Here is a 23,595-nt window from a genome sequence, read left to right as displayed (position 1 = left end):
GAACACCGATTTCTTTGAAAGCTTCGGCAGCCAATGGAATTTTACATATGTCTTCAGTTCGGCGCAGCTTGAGTGTTTTCTTTTTGCCGGAGTTTCCAGCGCCGCGTTAAGAATGTTAAGCCGAATTCGCAACCGAGAAAACCTCAAGTGAGTTCCCGTGTGAAGTTCAACGCTTCCTTCGTCGTGTACGGGGTGCATCCAGCTTTTCTTTCTGAAGTGTCGAAGTGCGCATGTCAACAGTACGCCATTTTTGATCTGTGTTGGGGTCGGAAGGGCGTCTATTGCGGTGAATAAACTGGACAAGAAGCCGTCCATTTCGGAAGAAAAACGACGCCAAGCAATTGTGAGTACCCTCTAAGCGTGTCTCAACCCAGATCGCGGTCCTCATCGGTTTAAAGTCTCCTTGCGGCGACTTTTGTGCGGTTCAATGCACTGCCTAGGCTTAAATGCACTTGGGCGGGCATCGGCTACATTTTCGTTTGCGAACTTGTGTAGACACGGCGTCGCACCGTGAGTTTTCTTGCGTTTCGAACTGTCCCTCCAACTGCACCGTTTCGTGAATGCCCGTCGGAAGAGATTCAAGGCGAATCGTCGGCCGTCGAAGACGTCTCGATCGAAAGTGGTCTGTCGAAATCTCGCCGATAATTTCGTTTTTTCGTCATGATTCATTCTCGACAACCGCCTGGCGTGTCAAATGCGCCTGTGTTAGGGGCGCCGGCGTTGTGGACTGTCAAACGAAAGCGTAAAAGCGTGTTTCAAATGACTTTCGATCGTGCTGTGCCCCGTTTGTTTATGAGAAGGTGCATTCGGAGTCGTTTTATTAGCGCTTCCAAGCGGCGTCGACGAAGCCGCAACGCCTGTCTTTCTGCATTCCCGTCCTGCCTAAGGAACTCTGAGTAGTCCGAAGCTTAATTTTCGACAAATGTAATTATTCGCGGGATCGCTGACTTCTTCCGGACTTCCGAATGTTTCGGACGGTCGTCGAAGTTGGGAGCAGCGTCGCGAGAAAACACCCGAGACGCCAGCAGGGCAATCGCGTTTCCGCAGTGAACCTGTCAAAGATGCTTTGCCTCTGACGCATCCGCGTGCTTCTTTTCGTTCTGTTTTGATTATTCGATTCGTACCTGGCTATCAGAACTGGAAAAAAAACGGCGCGCTTATGTTTTCTGCGTGGGAATAACGTCTCTCGTATTCCAAGACGCTCTTGCAGTCGTCGGCGCTGCCGTCACCGTCGACGGTGTTGAGTTTACAGTGCTTCAATCAAGCCCCTTGTTGAAGGGTGGTGACCTTTTCCAGCCACAGTTACGTAGGGAAGTGCTCGAAGCTCCATATTTCAAACAACGGCTGTGCGGGCAGGTGACTAAAACAAGAGAAACTTTTTTTTTTTTCCACAAACAGCACTGCTGCCTGTCTGTCACAAGCGGGTACAAACGAAACGTCCTTTAATCACTGTGCGAGACAACCCTGATAGTGTTTGAGAAACTCGTAATTGTGTTCACGGAAGGCCAGGATTGGCCGGTTTGTTCACCGACATCGAATGTCTTGTCACGAGTTTCGCAATGATCGAAATTTAAAATGTGTACTTCGTGTAGTGATTGCTTACTCGCGTACTTAAAAAAACAGGGCGTTCATAAAGTTTTGAGGCTCTGTATGGGAGTGTGCTGGTTTTACAGGTCACGTTCAAGTGACAGTCGCATTTTTTTCACACACACCGCATGTGGCTGTCAGGCTTTCTGGAAGTCTGGGGTCAATGTCTTGTTGAACGTGTTTTTATCATGAAGGACTTGACATTACACTGTTTGCACATTTCAATTATTCTAGCGACCTTCAAGAATTGAATTTCTGTGGGAGCATAATTATTGCTATTTGATTATTTCTGCATCATTCAAGCAACAGTTGAGTGTAAGCTTGTAGGCAAACTTCGATGTGCAAGTTAAGCAAATGAAACATCCTAAATTCGAGGTTGTTTTGCTGGAAGTATTTTGCCTGGTGGGGAAAGAGGGCCTTTTTTATTTATAACTGATACCCGCTGCTGTTTCACGGGAACAACAACTTTTATGCTTCAAAAAGTGCCCCATTTGCACAGTGAATCGCGTGGATATAGCTCTTTTTAGCTCTCTCTTGTCACGTAGTGTGGCTTTGCCAAGTGTGATGCCTTACCATAACTGTGAAACCCCATAGATGTTTTAGAAAAAGCACTGCACAAAAGTCGAAATTCATTTAGATTAACTGTCTGAAGAGACTTCTCAAAACATTGTCTAACTTTTGCGTAGGAACTTTGTCATCCGTTACTCTTTTTTTTTGTTTCCTTTGTGTCCATTCTTCTCGGGCACTCTGTGTTCCTGCCGTACAAGACCTGTCAGCTACGTAGTTGCAATTTACAAGCATGAAACATATGGATTATGAGGCCATGATTTTTCATTGATGAAAGCTGAAAAGTGGGGTTGTGGGATTATTTGGTGTTTCTCGGGCAGAGTTCCTTTCAGTTTCACTTTATTGAATGTACTAGGATGGGAGGGTTCAGTATAGGGAGGAGTATACAGAAAGGGGTAAAATGCATAAAATAAAAATAAAATCAAGATCAACCAATGTGGTGTGGGATATTTAATTATTTGCACTGTTTTTAGGCAGTTCTTCACTTCAGTGAGGCTTATCTCTCGCACACTGCTTCACCCGAGCTTCTGTGAGCTGCTTTTAGCTCCCCTGACCGTGTCTCTCACCGTTGTAGAGAAGTGTAGCTGTTGGATCGGCCCCTACTATGCATGTGTGTGGGGAAGTATAGCCAATGCTATGTACTCATGGTGTAATGTTTTGAGTTCCCTCGTTTCATTTGCAGTGGTATGCATGTGTGCCGTGAAGAGAACTGCATGTTTTGAAACACTTCTTATTCTCACAATAGCAAAGCTGAACTGATCTACACATTATTTGAAACTCCTTTATTATGGGAGGGTATATACAGACAGAATTGTTCACCATGGGCTTCACTTCATAGTGAGCCCTTTTACAGACCTGTGTGTTGTAAATTTCAAATATCCTGCACAGCGTACTGTGGTGATATCTGAATTTCGTGAACGAGGGTAGACGGATAGGTGTAGAGAAACAATAGAGCTGAAGTTTGGCCACCCTGTTAATGTTTGATTCAGAAACAAACTGAAAAAAAAAAAAAGGCACTTCATTACTAGTGCTATTTGTTACTCTGCATTTATTGCTTTAGACAATTTGCATCGAATGCCACGGGCACTGATGTCTTTTTTTATTATTATTGCCTTTCAGTTGTACTTACTTCCACTTGAAAATTATGCTGAGATATGTAGAGTGAGTATTGTATATTCTAACATTTTGCGCAAGACGTTTTTTTGCCAGTGAATTTTTTTTTTTGCCCCAAGATGTGAGCTGGCATAAAAATTAGATGCCTTAGTGACTACACGTCATGAAATATTATTGCATAAGCAAAGCGATCTTCTTTGACAAACGTGCAGCAGCCATATTTATCAATTAAGCAGGATGCTGTTATGTTGGGCTAAAGAGAAATTTGTGCTCTACAAAATTGAGAAAACCTCTTTATCAAGAGTGCAACTTTCATAAGGATTTAAAAATGGCATGCAAGCATAGGTGGAAAAAGAAAAGGGGGGGGGGGGGGAGGGGGAATGCTTCATAAAAGTATGCGTAGGCGTACCAAGTTGGTTTTAGTACTCCTAGATTGGGCAAAGGTGGTCTGGCATAGATTTATTATTAAGCTTCAAGTTTGTCTTTCTTTTTGCTAATGTTGTGTCACTATGTGCTGTATCCAGCGGCAGATTTTCTTGACAGCACTGCGGAAGCTACAGAACCTATGTGCATGCATTCTACAGTGCCAAAAAATAGTACTTAAGTTTACCAATGATTTTCCCATAGGCCTTGCTGAATAAATGCTGCTTTATTTGTCACACTCGTACAGTTGCAGGAAGCTGTAGGTAAAACAGTCATTAGTCACTTTGCAAGAATGCCTTCGTTTTTACGGCATTTTTGAGACAGCACCACCATTTCAGCACATCCATTTGTAAAATGCAGCGAGTCAGTGTGTGGCCGCAAACCAAGTAAAATGTACTCGTAATATGGCAGTCAAATGTACACCGAAACATGTAAATGTTTCTTTCATTAAAATTTTTTGTGTATTTTATTTTCTAAATGTGTTAATAATGTGAGTGAGCAAAACCAAAATCGGTCGTAAGGTGCCATACTGCTTGTGGAGCAACACGAATGTGCCGAAGGCCCGCCTGCGTAGCCTTCTCTCCGGTTCAAGATAAGTTGTTGCTAAGTATAAGTTAGTTGGTTCATACTTTAGTTGAAACACACTAGAGCTTGTGTGGGAACACGTCCGATAGAGCCTTTTGTTCCCATGTCAGGGCAGTACTTCATTGACCAGTATGTGGCATGTTGCAGAAACAAGATGTATGATTTGTAAATAAAAAGAAAAGGCTCCAGAGAAAACTGCCAAAATGCAAAGCATTGCTTGACTTGGAATCAAGGAATCCCACTACTACTTGAGGCTTGGCCAGTTGAGACGTAGTTACCTGTCCACAAACTTACCACAATTCCAGATTACTGTTTTACTAGAGACAAACGTTGATGGCTGCCAGATTGATGGTGCCGAATGGCTGGGCAGAATTAAACCATATGAACAGAGACCCATTACTGCTGTAACAGTGCGTGTTTTGCTTTCCTTCTGGTGCCATTGTCTGTCTGCTTTGCAATCAATAAACATGCCTTTTTCTACTGTTTTTTTTTTTTTTCCACGAGTGCTCATGTAACGGTAAGGCTTCTCTGTTAGGCAATGTAGGTAGTTGTATCACAAGCTGTCGCCAGCAGCATATAACCTGGTATCTCGCAAACGCTGTTGGGTATGTTGAAACACCAGATATGCTAAAGCTCTCTGTCATGATAGAAATGAATAAAAAACTAAAGGCAAAAGGAGTGCAGGATGCTCTTTGTTGTTAGGGTGTTCGTAGTGGCATTTTTTCGCCCAAGTTTTCGTTGTATTGAGGGGGGGGGGGGGGGGGAGCCTCAAGTTCTGCAGTTTAACCACCGAGGGGCATGCACAATTCGTACTTGGGAGAGGTCTGTTTATCGGCCTTTTTCCTGTGTGTGTGCAGCGTGGCAGGAGTGCCATGGGTAGGACGGGCTGCGAGCGCCGACCTGTAGGGAGCCCCCCTGGGGGACTGCAGCCCCGGTAGTGGGCACTGCCAGCCCCCCACCCTCCCTCCTGCTCGGAGGAAGGACCCAGCAGCATGCCGTCCTTCTCGCGCCTCGGGAACCTCAAGGACCCCGAGCTGGCCGAGCTGTTCGACAAGGATGATCCCGACAAGATCTTTGTGGACCTCCGTGAGATTGGCCACGGCAGTTTTGGGGCGGTCTATTACGTGAGTTTGTTTTCTGACTTCGCTCTTTATTTGGAAATGGCAGTAATCACTTCTGATAATAAAGACCAGGCGTGCAAACAGTGATGCAAGAGGAGAGCCTATACACCGGTAACGTCAGTGTTTGTGGTGTCTTAACTTATCTCTTGTGTCCATCTTCACACGCCCACTCATTTAACGTAAAAACGTACCAACTAGATCAGCTCGGCGTTATCCTAAACCTCCGGTGACACTTGTTCGTTGTTGTAAATGCTTTCCTTGGTCATTTATGTGTCGTTTGTGCAGTCTGCAGCAAAATCTGTTGGAAAAACAGTTAGTGTGTGGTTGTCCTGTGGGCCTTTGTCGTTTACTGGATGATTACTTTGGCAGTTATCTGAAGATTTGCCCCGAGATATTTGAACGAGGAAGATTGTACATAGTAAGCACCAGTGTTCTAAAAGCGCTGAAAATGGGTTATGGTATGATGTCCCAGGAGCTGCTTAAAAGACAAGTGTGTTGTGCACAAATGTAGTGGTTTGCAAAGTTACCAGGCCAAGTAGGGTTCAGTAATTTCTTGAAAATTTCTCCATTCCTCAAAAGTGTGTGCGCTGAAAGAGATGCATGAAGCAAGACTTCATTGTGACTTCTATAACATGAAAAGTATGCTTCACTTACTGCAGCTTTAATTTTCTTTCTTGCATGGGTTATCCTAAAACATAAATCACTGAAGTCTACAAGTTAAGTTTGTCTACAAGTAATGATGAGACTGACTGTCCTCTGCTGCGTCCTGCGAATTCAAAGCAAGCCTTGCGGAAGTATTAGTAGAGCACAATGTGTAGCCTTTTTGTGGCAAAGGGTTGTCACAAGCTCTATAGCTTGAACCAGGCTGCATGAAATTGGTTAGATGGTGTAAAGGGCCGTGTTGCAGATATTAGTTTTCTTGATGCTTGCATAAATGTTCTGGTTTTGTACAAATGCTGGTGAGGAGGGCACGAAGAGTAGCTGCATCTGCAGCCTGATTGGCCCTGTCATCATGGTTTGCCTTATTCTAGGCAGCGTAGACATATTTACAATAGAGGCCAAGAAGGTTCTATTTGTAACTCAGTACAGCACACACTAACCTAATACCATATTCGGATACGACATTGGCAATACTCAGCTCGATTCTTTGTCCGGCGTCTTTGTTGATCTCAGTATGTGTACTTTGTTGTGTATCTGTATTAGTGTGCAAAGTGCAGAAGTTGGCTGTATTCATGCTTATGCAACCTGTTAATCATTAGTGGCCTACCAAGAATGTTTACAGACTTTATTGTTTATTTCCAATAAAAAGCTTATTTTTGCTGTTTTGTCCTTTGTCTCAGGCCCGGAACGTCACGACCAAAGAAGTCGTGGCCATCAAAAAGATGTCATTTACAGGCAAACAGTCAACGGAGGTGAGACCTACATTTAGTGCCTTATGTTGAAGTGTGTAGCCTTTCTCTTGTGCCTGCCAACTGCTGACATGTCGGTTATTGATTTTTATTTTATTTTCCAGAAATGGCAAGACATTGTCAAAGAAGTGCGGTTCCTGCGCCAGTTAAAGCACAAGAACACAATAGACTACAAAGGCTGTTATTTAAAAGAGCACACTGCCTGGGTAAGTGCTTGCTGAAAATCTACTCATCCTTTCCTGCTGACAAGTCTTTAGTGAAGTGCCAAGCCCGTGCTTTTTGTTTGGGAAGATTTTCTTCCTAGCATCTGTAGCCCTCAACGATAGCTCGTTACCAGCAGTTGTAGTCAGTTTGCTAAATGACTATGGCAAATCAAGCCTGTTGTTATGGGGGGACCAGCAGGAATGTCAATTCTTTGTTTTTCTTTGCAGCTTGTTATGGAGTACTGTCTCGGATCTGCATCAGATATCATTGAAGGTAAGTTTTGTGGTTGCGTCCTGGTTTATCCTTTTCTGAATTGGGGTATGCCTAACTTCGCTTTTGTCACTGCTCTTGTCCACGCTCACTGTTTAAAAGTGAAGCCCTGTAAGGTGTATGTAGTTATATTTTGATATACGATAGGTGAACAGCAGCATTCACTGTGACTTAGTCTACAGCATAAAACGTTTCGCGAGATGTTTGTTTCGCCATATTCAGAAGCACCGAAGATGGCACGATTGAGTTACAGTGCCAGGCTAGAACTCACCTAGGCCTAACATTGCCGCTTCTTTGTCTTCATTGCTAGACCTCTACGCTAAACGCTATTGGTAAATCAAGTGCCTGCTGTGGCAATAGGTTAGTGGCCAAGGTGCCTGGATGCTAAGCTTGAGGATGCAAATCACCTGGCCTGAATCCATAGAGGTGAAATGCAAGAGCACCAGTGCTGTTAGATTAAGGTACATGTAAAGAACAATAGCTGGTGAAAATGAACTCTAGTTCCCCACAGCGGCATGCTGATAATATCATGTCATTTGCATGTAGAACCTTGTTATTTAAAGGAGCACTTGCAGGTATTAAGTCGACATTGATTGTTGAAATAGCAGTTCAGAAACCTCGTAGTGCTACCTCTGGGCCAAGATAGTGCTGGTTTTGAAAGAAAATCACTTTTTAGTGGTCCACATCGGGTCAGCACAGTTCATCACCCGCCTTAAAGTGGTCTTCATCGCATCACTGATGCTGTGCCCAACATTGCCCGCCCTAACATCGTCGCCGCCGATACTAGTAGCAGCAGAGCGAAGGTAGCGGGAGCCACAGTAGCAACAACGCCCACTAATGAATTTTCTCGTTGCTTGGTTCAGACACTAGATAGCACCAGCTGTCCAGCCTAACCAGGCAAAAAAGGAGGTTTCGAACAACTCGCGCCATTTTCCATAGTAATGTCAGGCAGTTTTTTTTCTATAAATCAAGCAGAAACTGACAAACAGCATTTTATTACATCTCTTAATACATGGAAGGTTTGTTTTTATATTGCAGCTAGTTTGATTACTAACGATTAACTTAGTCAGATGCTCTCACGTCATCGGGGGCATTTCAAAGATGTCCCACTCGTGGTGCATGTCCTGTGATACATTTAGCCTGATTTCTTGGTTAGTAGGGCACCGCTGTTGATAATATTGCCGTTATAGACGTCATGCATTGAGCTCTCACGCTCATGTAAATTGTTATTTGACTTTAGTGTCCCTTTAACTTCAATTTTGGAAGTCCACTGTAGCGGTATGGTCGCTGCTGATTGGATTGTCGTGGATTCGATTGCAACTGGGACTATCGCATTTCAATGGAGGTGAATTCTACCTCTTGCTATGTTCGATGCGAGTTCACATTGAAGGACACCAGGTGGTTGAAATTTCCAGACCCCTCCACTGCTGCATGCCTCATAATCATGCTGTGGTTTCAACACCTAGAACTCCATAAATTAACTTCAATTCGGTTTTAGTGCCTCAGTTTCAAATGTTTGCACCTTTATGATTTAGAGTGCACTATCACAGTACGTGGCTTTGTGCCTGACCTTTCTTTTGCCCTGCCTCTTTTCAGTTCACAAAAAGCCTCTGCGGGAGGAGGAGATCTCTGCAATATGCAAGGATGCCTTGCAAGGTCTGGAGTACCTGCATTCACTTGGCCGCATACATAGAGACGTCAAAGCTGGCAACATCCTTCTCACCGAAAACGGCACAGTCAAGCTTGGTAAGGGCATGCACTCCTGTAGCTATCCATGAGGGCTCCGTGTTTCTGAAAAAATTGGACAATTGGTGTTTCTGAAAAAATTTGGAGCGAACAATCGCTCTTTAAAAAGTTGATGATATTAATTTATTTTTTATTTATTAACATTGAAGCTATTGTAGCTTACCTTCAGTTCCTTTCTCTTCTATTTCGTATGCACACCATTTAGTGTTATAGGTTTATTCTTACATGCTAGTCACCTTGCAGCCTTTGAGTTTGCTTGTGTGCCTTATTTTGTGCCACTGCAGCGGACTTTGGCTCGGCTTCCATGATCAGCCCGGCCAACTCCTTTGTGGGCACGCCGTATTGGATGGCACCCGAGGTTATCTTAGCCATGGATGAAGGCCAATATGACGGGAAGGTGGACGTCTGGTCCCTGGGGATCACGTGCATTGAACTGGGTATGTCCGTGACAAACCACGTGTGTGTGTGTTCAAAGTTGCAAAGGTTGCTTGCAAAGCTGTGTTTACAAGCAATCATTGGCTCTCTGGGTCCTTGCAGTTAAAATGAACAAGTACATTTTATACATTGGTCAGGGGTGATCACGTGTGCAAAGTATGATGCGCCTGTTTGGTGGGAAGATGAACGAAATTTTAAACAAAGCTGCAACCCTCTACTTGCAATGAGAGCGTAGTACCTGAGAGAGAGCAAAAGTCAGTGCGCACGCCTACGTCACAATTGCTCCATTGCATGACACTGACCATGACCCACACGTTCTGTTCTTCGTGCAATATGGAGCATGCAGCGCTGCCATCAGGAATTCTTTGCGAAGCAAAATGGGAAGAAAATTTAAAAAAAAAGATAGGGCTTTTTTTTGTTTTGAACATAAAATACTTCCTTACTTCAGGTTGGGCATTTAGTGAATAGCAAGGGGGTGGATTATTCATGGTTGTTAACCAAGGCATTGGTAAAGTGTATGCTCTCTCAGCGAATCTCACCCGCTAGAGCCGTAGTGAAAGTTCAGTTGAATACCTTTTTCTATAATAATAGACAATTTCAAAAGTTGTTCTGGTAATACCTTATTTACTGCCCCCAACGGGGAGGGGGGAGGCTGCCTTAAATGTAGACCAGACGAAACAACGAGGACAGCGTTCACAGTGAGAAAACACTTATAGAACGTGAAGTCGAAATGAAGGAGTTGGTTCGTGATGTAAATAACTCGTGAAACATCCGCTAGTCTTGTTGTGTGTGTTTTTTTTGTCGCTTTTTTGGCGCTGCTTCTAGTTGTTTGCATCATAAAGATGCCGCACTCATTCAGAGTCGTCGCCGCCGCTGACTTCTTTGTCGCTGTCTTCAAAGAGTGCGCATTATCTTGAGTGTCATCGAGAGCCGAGGATGTGCCGCACTTCTTAAAAAGAGTGCACAATCAAAGTGTTCTTGGGTTGTCGTCCCATGCTGCATCCAGTGACGCACATTTTTTTCGCCCTCCCCGAAGTCCCATCCAGCTTGAAGGTTGGACGACGACTCCGCGGCTAGGTCAACATTTCTTTCATAAGCGACATTATAATGGCAGCCCCTGTTTGGCTTCATTTAGCTGCCCCACACTCAGACCACTCATGATGATTGATTGATTTGTGGGGTTTAACGTCCCCAAACCACCATATGATTGTGAGAGACGCCATATTGGAGGGCTCCGGAAATTTCGACCATCTGGGGTTCTTTAACGTGCACCCAAATCTGAGCACACGGGCCTACGACAGTTCCGCCTCCATCGGAAATGCAGCCGCCGCAGCCGGGATTTGAACCCGCGACCTGCGGGTCAGCAGCCGAGTGCCTTAGCCACTAGACCACCGCGGCGGGGCCACTCAGAGCACTCGATGCGTGACTTGAATTGACAATCGCTCGTTAACACTCACCACAAAGATCAAAATGGCAGCCTCACATGTGTGCTTACTAAAGCCAGATGTTGGCTTGGCTACTAACAGCTATAATATCATCTAGGTGGTGCTAGCTGTGCACCACTTTTTCAATTAAAGAATGGTGTGTTTTTCAAAATCTTCCAGTCTAAGCCGACCCTAAAGTTTGATGCGAAGAAATTTGGAAAAAAAAAAAAACTATTTGCCTAGATTCGAATCAACGGTACCTTCTGGACTGCACCTTACAACTTTCGGTGTGTTATCAAAATTTTCTGATTGTTCTGCTGAGGCAATTTATGAAGCGATTAGCTCCTGATAGTGAGGTAATTTGATGATAACTGGGGAAATTGGTTTCGGACATTTTTAATATGACAAAATGTCTGCGAGAAAAGCTCTTCGTGGATGTTCAGTTACGGGTGTGTGTAGAGAGACAGATGGAGATGGCTGCTCTCATTAGATGTAGAGAACATGTTAACGTAGTGTAAATGTAATATAGCAAACAATCTGTCTCTCTCTCCATAGGTGAGCGGAAGCCTCCCTATTTCAACATGAATGCCATGAGTGCCTTGTACCATATCGCCCAGAATGACTCGCCCACACTTAGTGGAGGGGAATGGTGAGTGCTTCTCACATTCACTTGCTGTCACTGAAAGCTTGCTAGAAATTCTAGTGGCATTGGTAGTGGAGCATTGCCTCATCGTTTTCTCTAAACATGGGTACTCATACTTGCAACTTGGCATACTGTCTGTGCCTAGGTTTTAGTGCAGTGGAACGCCATTATACGACTTTCAGGAAACCACACAAAACTGTCGTGTAATCCAGGCGTAGTATAATCAAAATACTAAGTAACACTCAGCCTTGCCCAAAAAACGGGTACAGACTGCCTGAATAAGCCTACATCGTGATATTGTGCCTCTGCAAGGAAGGTAGAATAAATTATTCTTACCAGTAGCAGCTAATAGCAGCATTACTTAGTTGAAGGAGGTGCAAGCATATCTTTTTCTTAACCTTAAAAAAAGATCTAGTCCAATGTGCATCTTTCTACCAATAGAGTCGGATCATTGCCTGTGCGTGAAAAGGAAACCGAAACGGTGCTGTCAACAGCTTCCGCCAGAAGAATCAGACACTGTGTTATCGCTGTCACATAATGGTGACGGACCACGAGTTTGCATAGAATGCCTTCGTGCATCACTGAGCTGTGCGCATTGTAGTTTGTTGCCTTGTTAAGTGACACCAGCGGTGTCTTGCTCTTATTATGAATATTGACGTTAAGCGAAAGTAATTTTGCACGGTGAAAACAGCTGCACCGCGCCCTTATGCGTGGGCAAGCCCGTGACTGCGGGTGCACAAGGCAGGAGATCAGCTGCATGTCAACCAGGAAAAGTTTTCACGGATTGAAAGGAAAAAAATATCACCTTTTCAGCTGGCTGAAGCTACTCTGTGTTTGCATTGCTTGACTAGGCAACGACCCCGTATACGTATGCACGCAATTGAGGCATATGTGGAAGTGCAAGAACTTCTAGGAGAATAAATTATCCATTCTGAGAAGGGGGACATCCCGTCTTGCTCTATACTTTTCTAATCGTCAACCTAGGGGAACGTAAGTTTATTTTGCACTCGTGAATATTTGGTTGACATTCGATTCGTCTAAAGGTGTTTTTTTTTTTCTTTTGGACGGAATGGGAAAGCTGTCGTAAGGTGCGAGCTCAGCGTAAAGCTGCGTCGTATAGCAAAGGCTTTTAATACATTATTTCTCTGGGGATGTTGCCCCCTAGAAATAAATAGTTCAAAGTTATGTTATACCGGCTCATATGCTCCAAGTATAGCAAATTTTAACACACAACATATTTATAGGCTATCACTTGAATTCTCTGGAAAGTGAAATCTTGCTACAATTCAAAGTTGTTTTCTCTTCAATTGATGAAAAAAAAGGCATTTGCACAGGCTTCGTTTCAATTTTTTTTAATTTGTGCTGTTTAGTTGGTTCATGACGAATACACAAATTTTTTTATAATAATTTATATATATGCTATTTGAATTCCATTCAAAATTATTTGACCAAATTTACTATTTGCTGCGAATTCGCTTAGAACCTGAAATTTCCTATTCGTACAAGCCTACAAACATCATTTTCTTTCAGCATTAGAGAGCACTTATTTGTAAACCTCACACTGAATATAATTTTTTTTTTATTTGGTCTTGGTGCTAGAAATTCTGCTGTGTACCCTTCCTATTACTTCTGTGCACTCAATTAGACTTCTGTGCAATCAGTTCAACTTCTACCTCAGATTGCTAGTTTGTGCCCTCACGTTCAGTGGGTCGAAACAGTAACCTTAAGCTTGAAATTAGCTTTGTTAGATGCTAAATGTGTTCCACACTCATCGGAAGGCAGTCGCTGCAGCCAGCACCATAACAACGGCAACAGCCGTGATGGCATAATTGAAGCGTGCTGTCAGGCTTTAATTGTGAAAGCTCGTTCAGAAGTGGTCCTTTACAAGCTTTGCTTGTGCCAATGAAATCTGGTGAAGCGTTTCCTGCTATTCGTAAACTTGCTTGTCTAGAAGAGAAAAAGAGGGATAAAAACTGGCGCTGTGTTTCTCCTTTAGTTGTGCAGCACTGTCTCGCTCGTAGTTGTGGTGGAGTGATTTGAGAATTGCAAGTTTTAAAATGCAGTGTGACTGCAGTGAGGCTGTTTTGATTAACACTGGTTATGCTAACTTTTCAGGTCGGACGTCTTCAGGCATTTTGTAAATTCCTGCCTTCAGAAGAACCCTGCAGACAGGCCCACAGCCGTCAACTTATTACAGGTGTGGTAGCACATCACATGCAATGTAGTTTCTTGTTTTGGTGGTGCTCCAATATTATTATTAAGGGCAGTCGTGCCATGAGAAGCTTTTTTTAACTATAATAGCCGTAATATTGATAGAGAAGTGGTAAAAACATTTGAAAGCGGACACATCATCGCCATTAGAACGACGATGTTCGACCGCTCCTTCTGAGACCCTTTTTGTTGTTTCTTTAGCTACATATTATATTCTGCACTATCCGATATCCGCATGTGACAATTTTCCAGGCAGACTTGCAAACGACAACATGACTCGCTTGTACCGCCATCACTCTGCGCAGTTCAAGTTGCGCACGCAGTCGAGTAGATATTTGCAGATGAGTCTGATGGGGTTGTTGGCGGTGAGTCATAATGACACGTTCGTTGCCGGCCGCCACCTCACTTGTGCTCTTTTCTGATGCTAATCTGTGAAGGCGCCGCAGCAATCTTGCAGAAATCGTCATTGGTAGTTGGCCAGTCTCTGCTGTTATCGAAAGGACCATTTGCGGCACATTGTGGCGTCAACAAGTTGAGAGTTGCAGCAAACTTTTGTGCCATAAAAAGTTGTCGCTTCTTGCATTTTTATGGCTTCTTGCATTATAAAGCACTGCTTGGATTATTACATAGTCATAAACGCAGCTTGAGAGCGGCATCAAAAAAGGTTTGCCATACGAAAGCCGGGGGCAAGTATTTATGCTGTGGCCTATTTCTCTCCTCTTCTTTTTTTTTTTTTCACCCCTCACTGTGCTCTGCCGCCAAAGAAATGCCTGGAAAGTGAGCCACCTCACTTGTAGCATCCGAAATGTATGTGCGGTGCTTGCCACATTGGACAATGTTTTTGCAAGTAAACACTGCAGTTGGACACGCGCGAGCGAGTGCCTCTCTCGTGCTTTAGAACGCCTGTTTCAATGTAATTTCTGCTTTGTAGGTGCTATATTTGTTCTGTGACCATGTCGGAAGTACCGTAATTACTCGAATCTAACGTGCACCTTTTTTCCGGTTAAGCGAGTTCATAAATCGCATGCGCGTTAGAATCGAGTACGAAAAAAAAAAAAAAAATGAGTACGGTCATTCTATTGCCATCGGCATTTCCAAAATGGCCGCCCCCTACTTGCGTCGGCATCGCGCGTCGGCCATTTCTGCCTATGTGTTTCCCATGTGCAGCACTTCGTACATGTGCTGAGGAGTTTGTCATCTTGTAGTGCATTAGCATCGACGGCATGGAAGGGCCGACTCCAAAAACTCGAGTGCACCACGATGCCGCTTTTAAAGGAAAAGTCATCGCGTGTGCAGAAACGGACGGAAATCGGGCCGCATCGCGGTCGTTCGGAGTTCCCGAAACGTGCGTGCGGGACTGGCGGAAACAAAAGCAGAAGATTGTCAACAGCAAAGCTTCATGCAAAGGCTTCAGTAGACCACAGCAGAGTCGGTTTCCGCAAATTGAAGAACTGCTCGGCGAGTATGTGCTTGAGCAGCGAGCGGCACAGCGGCCCGTGACGACAGAACTGCTCCAAGTGCGGGCTATGCAATTAGCCTTAGAAAAAGGTCTAACGCGGAGCCAGTTTAAAGCGAGCAGGTGCTGGCTAACCAACTTTATGAAGAGGAAAGGCTTTTCCCTCCGAAGGTGAACGGGCATATGCGAAAAATTTTGCGGAGGAGTACGATGAAAAGCTTCACAGTTTTCAGAGGTTCGTCCTAAACTTGCGGCACAACAACGGCTGCCTGCTTGGGCAAATCGGGAATGCCGATCAGACGCCTCTTTACTTCGACATGCCTGGCACCACAACCGTCGAGAAAAAGGGGGCGAAGGAAGTTCGCGTGCTGACATTGTTCCAATGCAAAACTACAGTGACGGCAATGCTCGTGTTACACGTCAGATGGGCACAAGCTTCCCCCATACCTCATATTTAAATGGAAGACGCTCCCGAAAGGAGGTGTTTTTTCGAGTGGTGTGATCATGCGGGCCAGCGAGAAAAATGAGTGCGCATTGCAATTGATGTCTTACTTCTTTTTTTTTTTTTTCGTCGTGGAAATCGGGTGCGCGTTACAATCGAGGGCGCGGTAGAATCGGGTAAATACGGTATTCATTCTAAAAGTGGGAGGCTTAGAAAAGTGTTCACTATGTGTGGAAGCACTTTCAGTGGGTGGCATAAAAAAAAATTATGAGTGCACCGAAATATGGTCATTATAACTGATAGATCCTTATATCTAGGGTCTTTATAAGTGGTTTCGACTGAGTAATGGTGATGATTATGATGATACAGCACTTGAAAATGCCCTTATTTTGATTTTCCTGACATTTATAGTAGCCCTGTTGTCGGCTGTTGTCTAAAGTTAGCAGCTTTTTTGTCTCAGTTTAACAACACATTAAAAAGAAAGAAAAAAAAAATGGCAACACTGACGTAATGCTTTGTGTGTGTCCGTCCAGCATCCGTTCATGACGCGGCCACGCTCAGGCAAGGTAATAGTAGACCTAATCCAACGGACAAAGGCAGCAGTTCGGGAGCTGGACAACCTCAACTACCGCAAGATGAAAAAAATTCTCATGATTGACTCGCAAGAGAACAACGAGGCCATTGCAGTGGAAGCCGAGGATGACTCGACGGTAAGTTGCTTGTCGTTGCTTGACTGAACATGTTATCTGATTGAAGGGCCTATACGGGCTTTGAGTGAATGGATAGCAAGTGTTGTTGTATGCAGCATCGAAAACTCGTTTCCTTTTATGCGCTTGGCTCTGTGTACAAAGTGAAATGCAGAGAATACCCATGTGCTTTGATCTAGGTGCACGTAAAATGCCAGGAGGGTGAAATCATTTCCAAGTCCCCCCCAGTTTGGCACGCCTCAGAATTGTATCCACTTTCAAGGCTTTGGCACTAAAAACCCCAGCAATTATTGTATTGGCATCTGTGTAATAATGCTGCTGTCATTGTATGTACTTGAAGTTCTTGTAGACAAACAACATAATGTGCCCACCAGCTTTTTTATAGTCCGGCTTCCTCTGAAGCGGGTTCTTTAATGAGCGTGGGAAACTTTGCAGTAATTACTGTGACTAAAGGCAAGTATTATGTTGATGTTGATCGCTGAAATAGTGGTCCAGAACCTGGTAGTGCTATTTTTGTGCCAAGGAAGTGCTTAGTTTAAAATAAAATTATGTTTTATTGGTCCACATCACGCTAGCACACTTGAAATTACCCACCTCTACTGGAATATTTCACGTCACAGTTGCCGTGCACAACGTTGCCCAGCTTTGCTGCGTGGCCATCGACACTATTAGCAGCAGAACAAAAGCAGCGTGAGCCACAGCAGCAACAACGTCCGATGAAGAATTTCCTGCAATTCCCTCCAAGATTGCAGACGTGCTTGGTTCAACTGGGCCCCGCTAGATGGCACAGCTTGTCCAGTTTGACCAGGCAAAAAGTGAACTTTTGAGCCACGCACTATTTACTACAGTAACGTCCAGGTTTTTTGTTTTTTTTTCGTGAATCAAACAGAAATGAACAAGCAGCATTTTATTATGTCTCTTGATGCTTGGAAGATTCTTCATTTAGTGCAGCTAGTTCTATTACTAGTGATTAATTTTAGGCTGTAACTCTGACATCATAGGGATCATTTTGCGAATGTCCGACTGCGGTGCACGAGTTCTCATGCATTTACCTGAATTTTTCGGTAAATGGGGTACTACTGTTGATAGTATTGTCGTTTTAACGTTGTCATTCATTGAGCTTTCACTCCGACCTTAGTGTGCCTTGAAGTACTGGCATGTCCTTTTAAAAGTGCAGGAGTGAGGGGATGCGGAGTTGGCAGGATCTCTCTGGATCTCTCCTTAAAGTAGCATTAGGGCTACATTTGTGTGTAGTCTGTGTTATTTGCAATACTGTTAAACCTGGATATAACGAAATTAATAAATTCCCAAAGAAATTTGTTATGAAGAGGATATCGTTAATGCAGGTTCGGTACGAAACTTCGGAAAGTAAAGGTGCAAATTAAACAAAACCGGGACTGAAGGCAGAGCTAACCCAAAGCACTTATTTTACAGTAAAAAGCTGCGTTATTATTACATTATTACAATACCAATTATATGGACACTCGCAGCGGGTTTTCGCTGTCGCCGCCATATTCCGTAACAAGTCCAAATTGATAATACATGTGGCCCCGCGCATCGTAACTCTCACAGGCGGGTGAAAGCGCGTGAGCGCTGGTGAAGCAGAGATGAAATGTGTCTGCCCATCCCTATCGCCTGAAAAGTACATAACATCTCCCACGTGTTGTTAAAACTGTCGTTGAATGCTCAAACAGAAAGTAAACCACCCGTCTTGAGTGAGCATGAAACAAGGCGGGGATCGCTTGAGTAGCAATAATGAACTTGAATATCAAGGGCGGTTGCGATCGCTGGCGCGCTTGCTATTTCAGCGAGTATCAGTGCGGTTTCACTGCGAGCGCCATATTTGCTCACACTAGCGTTTTGTAGGAGTTCCGTGATATGGGATCCAAAAGAGTTGGCTGCCAGCCTTACTTCTTACCACATTACAATTTCTTGCTATCGCGTTTCTTGCATTCAATGCGCCGTCGTGTTGTTGCCAGAACTAATTGGCTACTCACGAAGGCTACCAGTCTGTGAACTCGTGGAACGGCGCAAAAACGAAGCGCGTGACGAGTTGACCTCTGAAGATCCGTTGTCACCGTGGTGTCGGAGAGTTTCCATTAGTGTCTAATCTGACATCCCCTCGGTGGTGAGGACAAGGTTATCCAAAATTAAGAAAAGTTCGTTTTACAGTAAGGGCGAAGCATTAAATGCGATAACTTGAAATGCAACCCTGAGAACAGCAAGCAGATAGAAAGGTGCAGCGTGCTGCTCACGCACAAATGACAAACGAAAACACATACACGGGATGACAGAAAACTAACAACGTTTACCGCTATACACTTGACGCGCTGTTTAAACAAAAACGAGGCACGAAACGTAATCGCAGGTACAGATATGAGTGTGAACTAACAAGTGCCCCAGTTGTCACTTCGCTGCGTTTAAAAAGTGCACTCTTTTTGCGAATGGCGCCTGTCCAGCGAGCGAAGTGATTTTTGTGCACTCGCTACTAAACGCAATCGTTCCGGTCAAAGTCGAAGGCACGCGATTCTCACCACCGAAGGATAAGCGCCGTGCGCCGTGCACGCGCGTCTAACCCCCCCCCCCCCCCCCCCCCGCCCTCCCCTCATTCGCGGAGCAAAGTACCCCCCTCCACCCTCCCCCCATTCGCAGAGCAAAGTAGGGGTGGGAGATAAGCACAGATCGTGTACCGTGATAAGCTGGGCTGATGAGCTAGGCGCCTAGCGCTGATGGCCTTTTTTTCTTGAGTTTTCATATATATAGATGCGTATACATATAGGATGAATGACGGCGGCGGTAAGAAATCTGCCGAGACTGTCTATGTACATAATTTCTATTGCAATAAAAAAAAAAAAAGCAGAGCTGAACGTCGTTGGGTGCCACAACAGACATGGATACCATGGAGAACTATTCAGTAAAGCGCCCTCCATATGCAGCATGGCCCCACATATGTGACGCTACCAAAAAGCGTGGCACTGCCAATGCGCAAAAGTAGATGTTTTTTTTTATTATTATTATTTAGGGGGGGGCACACCCGTCGGCGAGAACGGCGGCAATGCAGGCTCGTGGGGTGCAGACCCGCCTGCCCCGCGTTACGCCGGCGCCGCTGCTTTGAACTTAGTCGGCCTCTAGGCAGCTGCGGAAGATGCATGCTCGTACCAAAATGACAAAATGCGGAGCAAAATTTCTAGATTTTCTATGGGGCAAATTCGTTATATCTAGGTGGTCTCCCGCTGTTTCTTTGTTACATGAGGTCGCAAATACATGTGCTTCTATGGAGTGACGGCGGGAATAGAAAAACTTTGTTATATCGAGGAATTCGTTTTATGGAGGTTCGTTATAAGCAGGTTTAACTGTATACCATTTCATTGCTAGTTTTCAGTTTTTGCCACTTGCACATTGTTGTGTTGACTCCTACCTTTAATTAAAGAAAGCAGGGCCAACTTCTCTAAATAGAAGTCCCTTGTGACTTATTGATTGCCGTAGTGAGTTTGTTCAAGTTGTATCTGAGCACCTTGGTGGGAGTGCAGTCAACATTGCCCAAATAATAAATGACAGTATTTTTCGAGGTTTCGCACTCTTTTCCTCTGTTTATACGCAGTTACAGCCCAAAGAAAAAAAATGACAGCCTAGTTCACAGTCATTGCTGTCGCTCCCACAGTGAATTCGCATAAATGCTCCATTCTGCAGCACGGACATATTTTCAGTTAATTGACACTTCCATACAGACACTTGTTTGTGATGCTTGTGATGCTTATTTTTGGTTGTAAGCGTGAAGTCCAGATAAATATCATCGGGGATTTTAACACCACTGCTCTGCCATATGTTATGTGTTAGGTCATTCCGGTGAACCTGTAACTCTTAACATGCATAGTGTCTATGCTAGTCAAGAAGACTTACTTGACAGCTTGAGTGGAGACAAGCTAGTGCGATCATCTTATTAGTGGAAGTTAGGTGTGCTATGGTGTTCTGGGCTGTAACTAACTGTAGCTTTTCAGCTCTGTGGCGGTGTTAACATCCTGACAGCAATGCTTTCTTGTCACTTTCGTTGTCATGCGGTGAATAACTGCAATGTGTGACAATGCCCGTCTCGCAGGAGGACGATCAAGTGAGCACGGGTGGCAACGGTGGTGGCAGTGCGGGCAATGGCGGGGGCGAGGGCAGCAAGAGCAGTAGCCTGCGCTCCAACCAGAGCCAGCAGAGCAGCAGCAATGTGAGCGCGGGCAGCCACAGCAGCAGCACCAGCAGCCTGCCCCCAGCGTCCGAGATGGACTCCTACCCGCCCTCCTCATTCCGACATCCGCGGGACAGCGTAAGCACTTACGTTCCACGATTGAATTTCCTTTCGGCGTTATTGGTGTGTTCAGACGTTGGACTGATCTGCGTATGGCCGAGTCTTGTGACGGCAAAAAATTGACTGCTCCGGCTGCTTGCATCGTACAGATGTGCTGCCCGGTACAAAAAACCGGGGAGGCTTGAATTGCGGCCATTTTTTAACTGCAAATGATGCTGCGTATAAATTTCAAGGGATAAACCATATGTCCAAAAAGCTGCCGGTATGCACGGCTGCTGGAAAAAAAAAAAAAAAAAGGAGAGAGAGAGAAGCAGCAGCTCTTGTTGTTGCTCCACGCCTCTCAACTTGTGTCCCGTAGCCGAGGATGGGGGTGCACGCGGAAATGTTTTCAGCATTGTTATGTGGCACTGTCCCCATACAAGCTATCGTCTCCCTCAACCGGAAGTGGAAGGTCATGTGATGATGCAGCTTGGCCGGTCATCTGAATGCATGATTGTAGAACCTTTTCAAGGGATATTTTTTTGACAGGCCGCGGCAAACAGTGGCCATATGGGAAGACATACTTGATCACCTGATGCTGCACTATTGCGTGACAAAAGCCGCTCTCATGCAAAGCTTTTGTTGGAAGTGCGTTCTTGCTCCTTCATACAGCTGTATAGTATAGTCGCTGTGTGCACAAGAGTGCTTCACTGGTTTTTTTTTTTGTGTGCAGTGTCTTGTGCTGCTCTTCGCTCTTGAAGACGCATGCTGGCCCACCCAACTTTCCATTGCAATTTTGTGAGTGCACTGAATCATATATTGGCTGGCACAATGGTAACAATGGCTGGCAATGTGCACTAAAGTAACTTGTAGAAGTAGCTCAAGTGTTCGAAATATATGAATAAAATCATGCATCGGTGCACATGTAAGTGCTTGGACTCTTACACAGAAAATCGCTGTTAAGAACCTACAGCTGTGTACACTCTTCTACCAAACAATAACTCAGTGCTGCGCAAATGTGTGCGAGCTAAAGTGTTGGGTGCTTTGCAATATAAAATTACTTTGGGGGTGGTGATTATTACCCGTTTGCCCACTGAACGTTGCTCTTGTTCACCTCTCTTTGCAGAATTCGTCGTCGACCAGCTTGAATAGTACAGACGCAGGGGCCACCAACAACTTTGCAACAATACGGACAACATCTATAGTAACGCGCCAGATGAAGGAGCACGAGCAGGAGAACCAGATGCACGAACAAATGTCGGGCTACAAGAGGATGCGGCGCCAACACCAAAAGGCACTAGAGCAGGTGAGTGACCTCGGTGCTGACATGGAGCATCTTGGCTTTTCTAGTCTACTGCACGGAGTTTCCTACGATGTTCAACCAGAAGGCACTGTGGTGCTGCGACCGCTAGCACCAGATTTGCTTCTAGAATACTAGTACTGTGAAACTTTATGGTGTACTACTACATTGCTGATGCGACATAAACTAAATACTGGAAACAAAAGTGTGGGCATTATTTAACCCTAAATTGACTCACTTCATTCTTCAAGCAATGCAAGTGCAACACCTTTTTTTTTTTTCCTTTCATAGCGTTGGTTAGTCTGCTGTATAAGAGCTGCATACGGCAGAATGCAACTGTGAAGCTTTGTCCTGTGGCGTCTGCTGTGAAAACATGTTAAAAGTACCAATACGTTTGTTTCAGATGGAAGCAAAATGTATACAAGAAATGGATGATCACAAGCAGAAGCTAGACAAAGAATATGAAACTTTGTTACAACAGTTTAGTAAAGAGCTAGAAAAATTACAAATGAAGCATCAACAGGATCTGGAGAAAAAGGTGGGCTTTTAGTAGCATTTCAGCTGCTTTTTTTGCTATTTTGGTGATGTTTTTCTCTTTCATTTGTATGCTCGTGAATACTTGTTTTCTCTCACACGCACAGCCCAGACTGCTGTACATGTGCAGCTTCATTTTATGGTGTTGCTGTCCAACTTTGCACCTATGAAGTGAAGTGTTAGGCTGGGCGAGCTGGTATAGATTCACGTCGAGGTTTAGCAAGTGGAAAAGGGGACACAGGGAAGAAGACACAAAGCAGGCTCTGACTGAAAACTGAAGTTTATTCAAAAGTAAACCGCCTATGCTGTCCTGCCAAGGTTACAGCCCTTGCTTTGCTTTTGGGAAGGCCGGCTATTCGCAATGCCCACGAGCTATAGGTGCCACGCCGTGCAATATAAGATGGCTGTGGGAGGATGATCAACACATGAACTCGCATAGAAAAAAAAAATAGGACGCACAGACTTATGCCCCGTGCCGCTTTCAACGGATGAACTTTTGATCGCCGAAGGAACATATATCAGACCAAAGTACTTTACCAAACGATAAGAAGTGCTAAATGTTCGCTACCTAATTTCTTGCTGCAGTGCGAAGAGTGGTGGTGTCAGCTGCTCGACCGTGCATCAACGACGCTTTGCGCAATCCTGCATGTGCTACAGAAAACTGGGCGAACTCAACGTATGAACTGAACGACGCTAGCAAGTAGCTAGCAAGTAGCGTGCCGTCGCAGCTGCACGGGACTGAATGTTTAATGTAGGGATGGGTTGCAAACATATTGCGCCGTCGTCATTACTTGCGCTGTAAGTACCATGGAGTTGCTTCTTCAACAAAACACAAGCATTTAACTTCCCATTAAGTAGAGCTTGTGTCACAGCCGTGATCAGACACTAACAGTGCGCAATTCGCTGCCTGCTGATGTTGCAGGTTTCATCAGCACGATCGAAACAAGTATATCGAAACGAATGCACGTATGCTTTTCACAACGTCGAAACTGTAAAAATTCATCGAGCAACAGCATCATTCGGAAAGTACCGGTGAAGTGCAGGAGAAGTTAGAAGAGAGGCATGGACTGTAGTCGTAACTGCACATTTCATTGCTCTAACCGTTTCGCTTCGCTGGTCGAGCTCGAGTGTGTTGGTGGTATGCG

The 23,595-nt window shown here is 44.6% G+C and overlaps 1 protein-coding gene across 4 annotated transcripts in view; it reads left to right on the top strand.

Moving 5' to 3' along the window:
* The window catches only part of Tao (Serine/threonine-protein kinase Tao), a 39,432-nt gene continuing 15,837 nt past the window's right edge, over window positions 1-23,595 (top strand). Inside the window, exons 1-14 of one of the 4 annotated variants that reach the window (XM_037426371.2) lie at window positions 1-343; window positions 3,274-3,315; window positions 5,133-5,399; window positions 6,737-6,808; window positions 6,910-7,011; window positions 7,237-7,282; window positions 8,876-9,025; window positions 9,310-9,462; window positions 11,440-11,533; window positions 13,643-13,724; window positions 16,170-16,346; window positions 20,440-20,655; window positions 21,743-21,922; window positions 22,320-22,454. In XM_037426371.2, coding sequence (XP_037282268.1) covers window positions 5,268-5,399; window positions 6,737-6,808; window positions 6,910-7,011; window positions 7,237-7,282; window positions 8,876-9,025; window positions 9,310-9,462; window positions 11,440-11,533; window positions 13,643-13,724; window positions 16,170-16,346; window positions 20,440-20,655; window positions 21,743-21,922; window positions 22,320-22,454 — 1,539 coding nt within the window. In that variant the 5' untranslated portion in view covers window positions 1-343; window positions 3,274-3,315; window positions 5,133-5,267. The remainder of the gene's footprint in view (window positions 344-3,273; window positions 3,316-5,132; window positions 5,400-6,736; window positions 6,809-6,909; window positions 7,012-7,236; window positions 7,283-8,875; window positions 9,026-9,309; window positions 9,463-11,439; window positions 11,534-13,642; window positions 13,725-16,169; window positions 16,347-20,439; window positions 20,656-21,742; window positions 21,923-22,319; window positions 22,455-23,595) is intronic. The other 3 variants (XM_075889452.1, XM_037426373.2, XM_075889453.1) reach the window with 3 other exon arrangements.

Source organism: Rhipicephalus microplus, chromosome 3 (genome assembly GCF_043290135.1).
Source record: "Rhipicephalus microplus isolate Deutch F79 chromosome 3, USDA_Rmic, whole genome shotgun sequence".
Lineage (NCBI taxonomy): Eukaryota > Metazoa > Arthropoda > Arachnida > Ixodida > Ixodidae > Rhipicephalus > Rhipicephalus microplus.
Note: the sequence above shows the minus strand (reverse complement) of the source record. Positions and strands in the feature narration are given on the sequence as shown.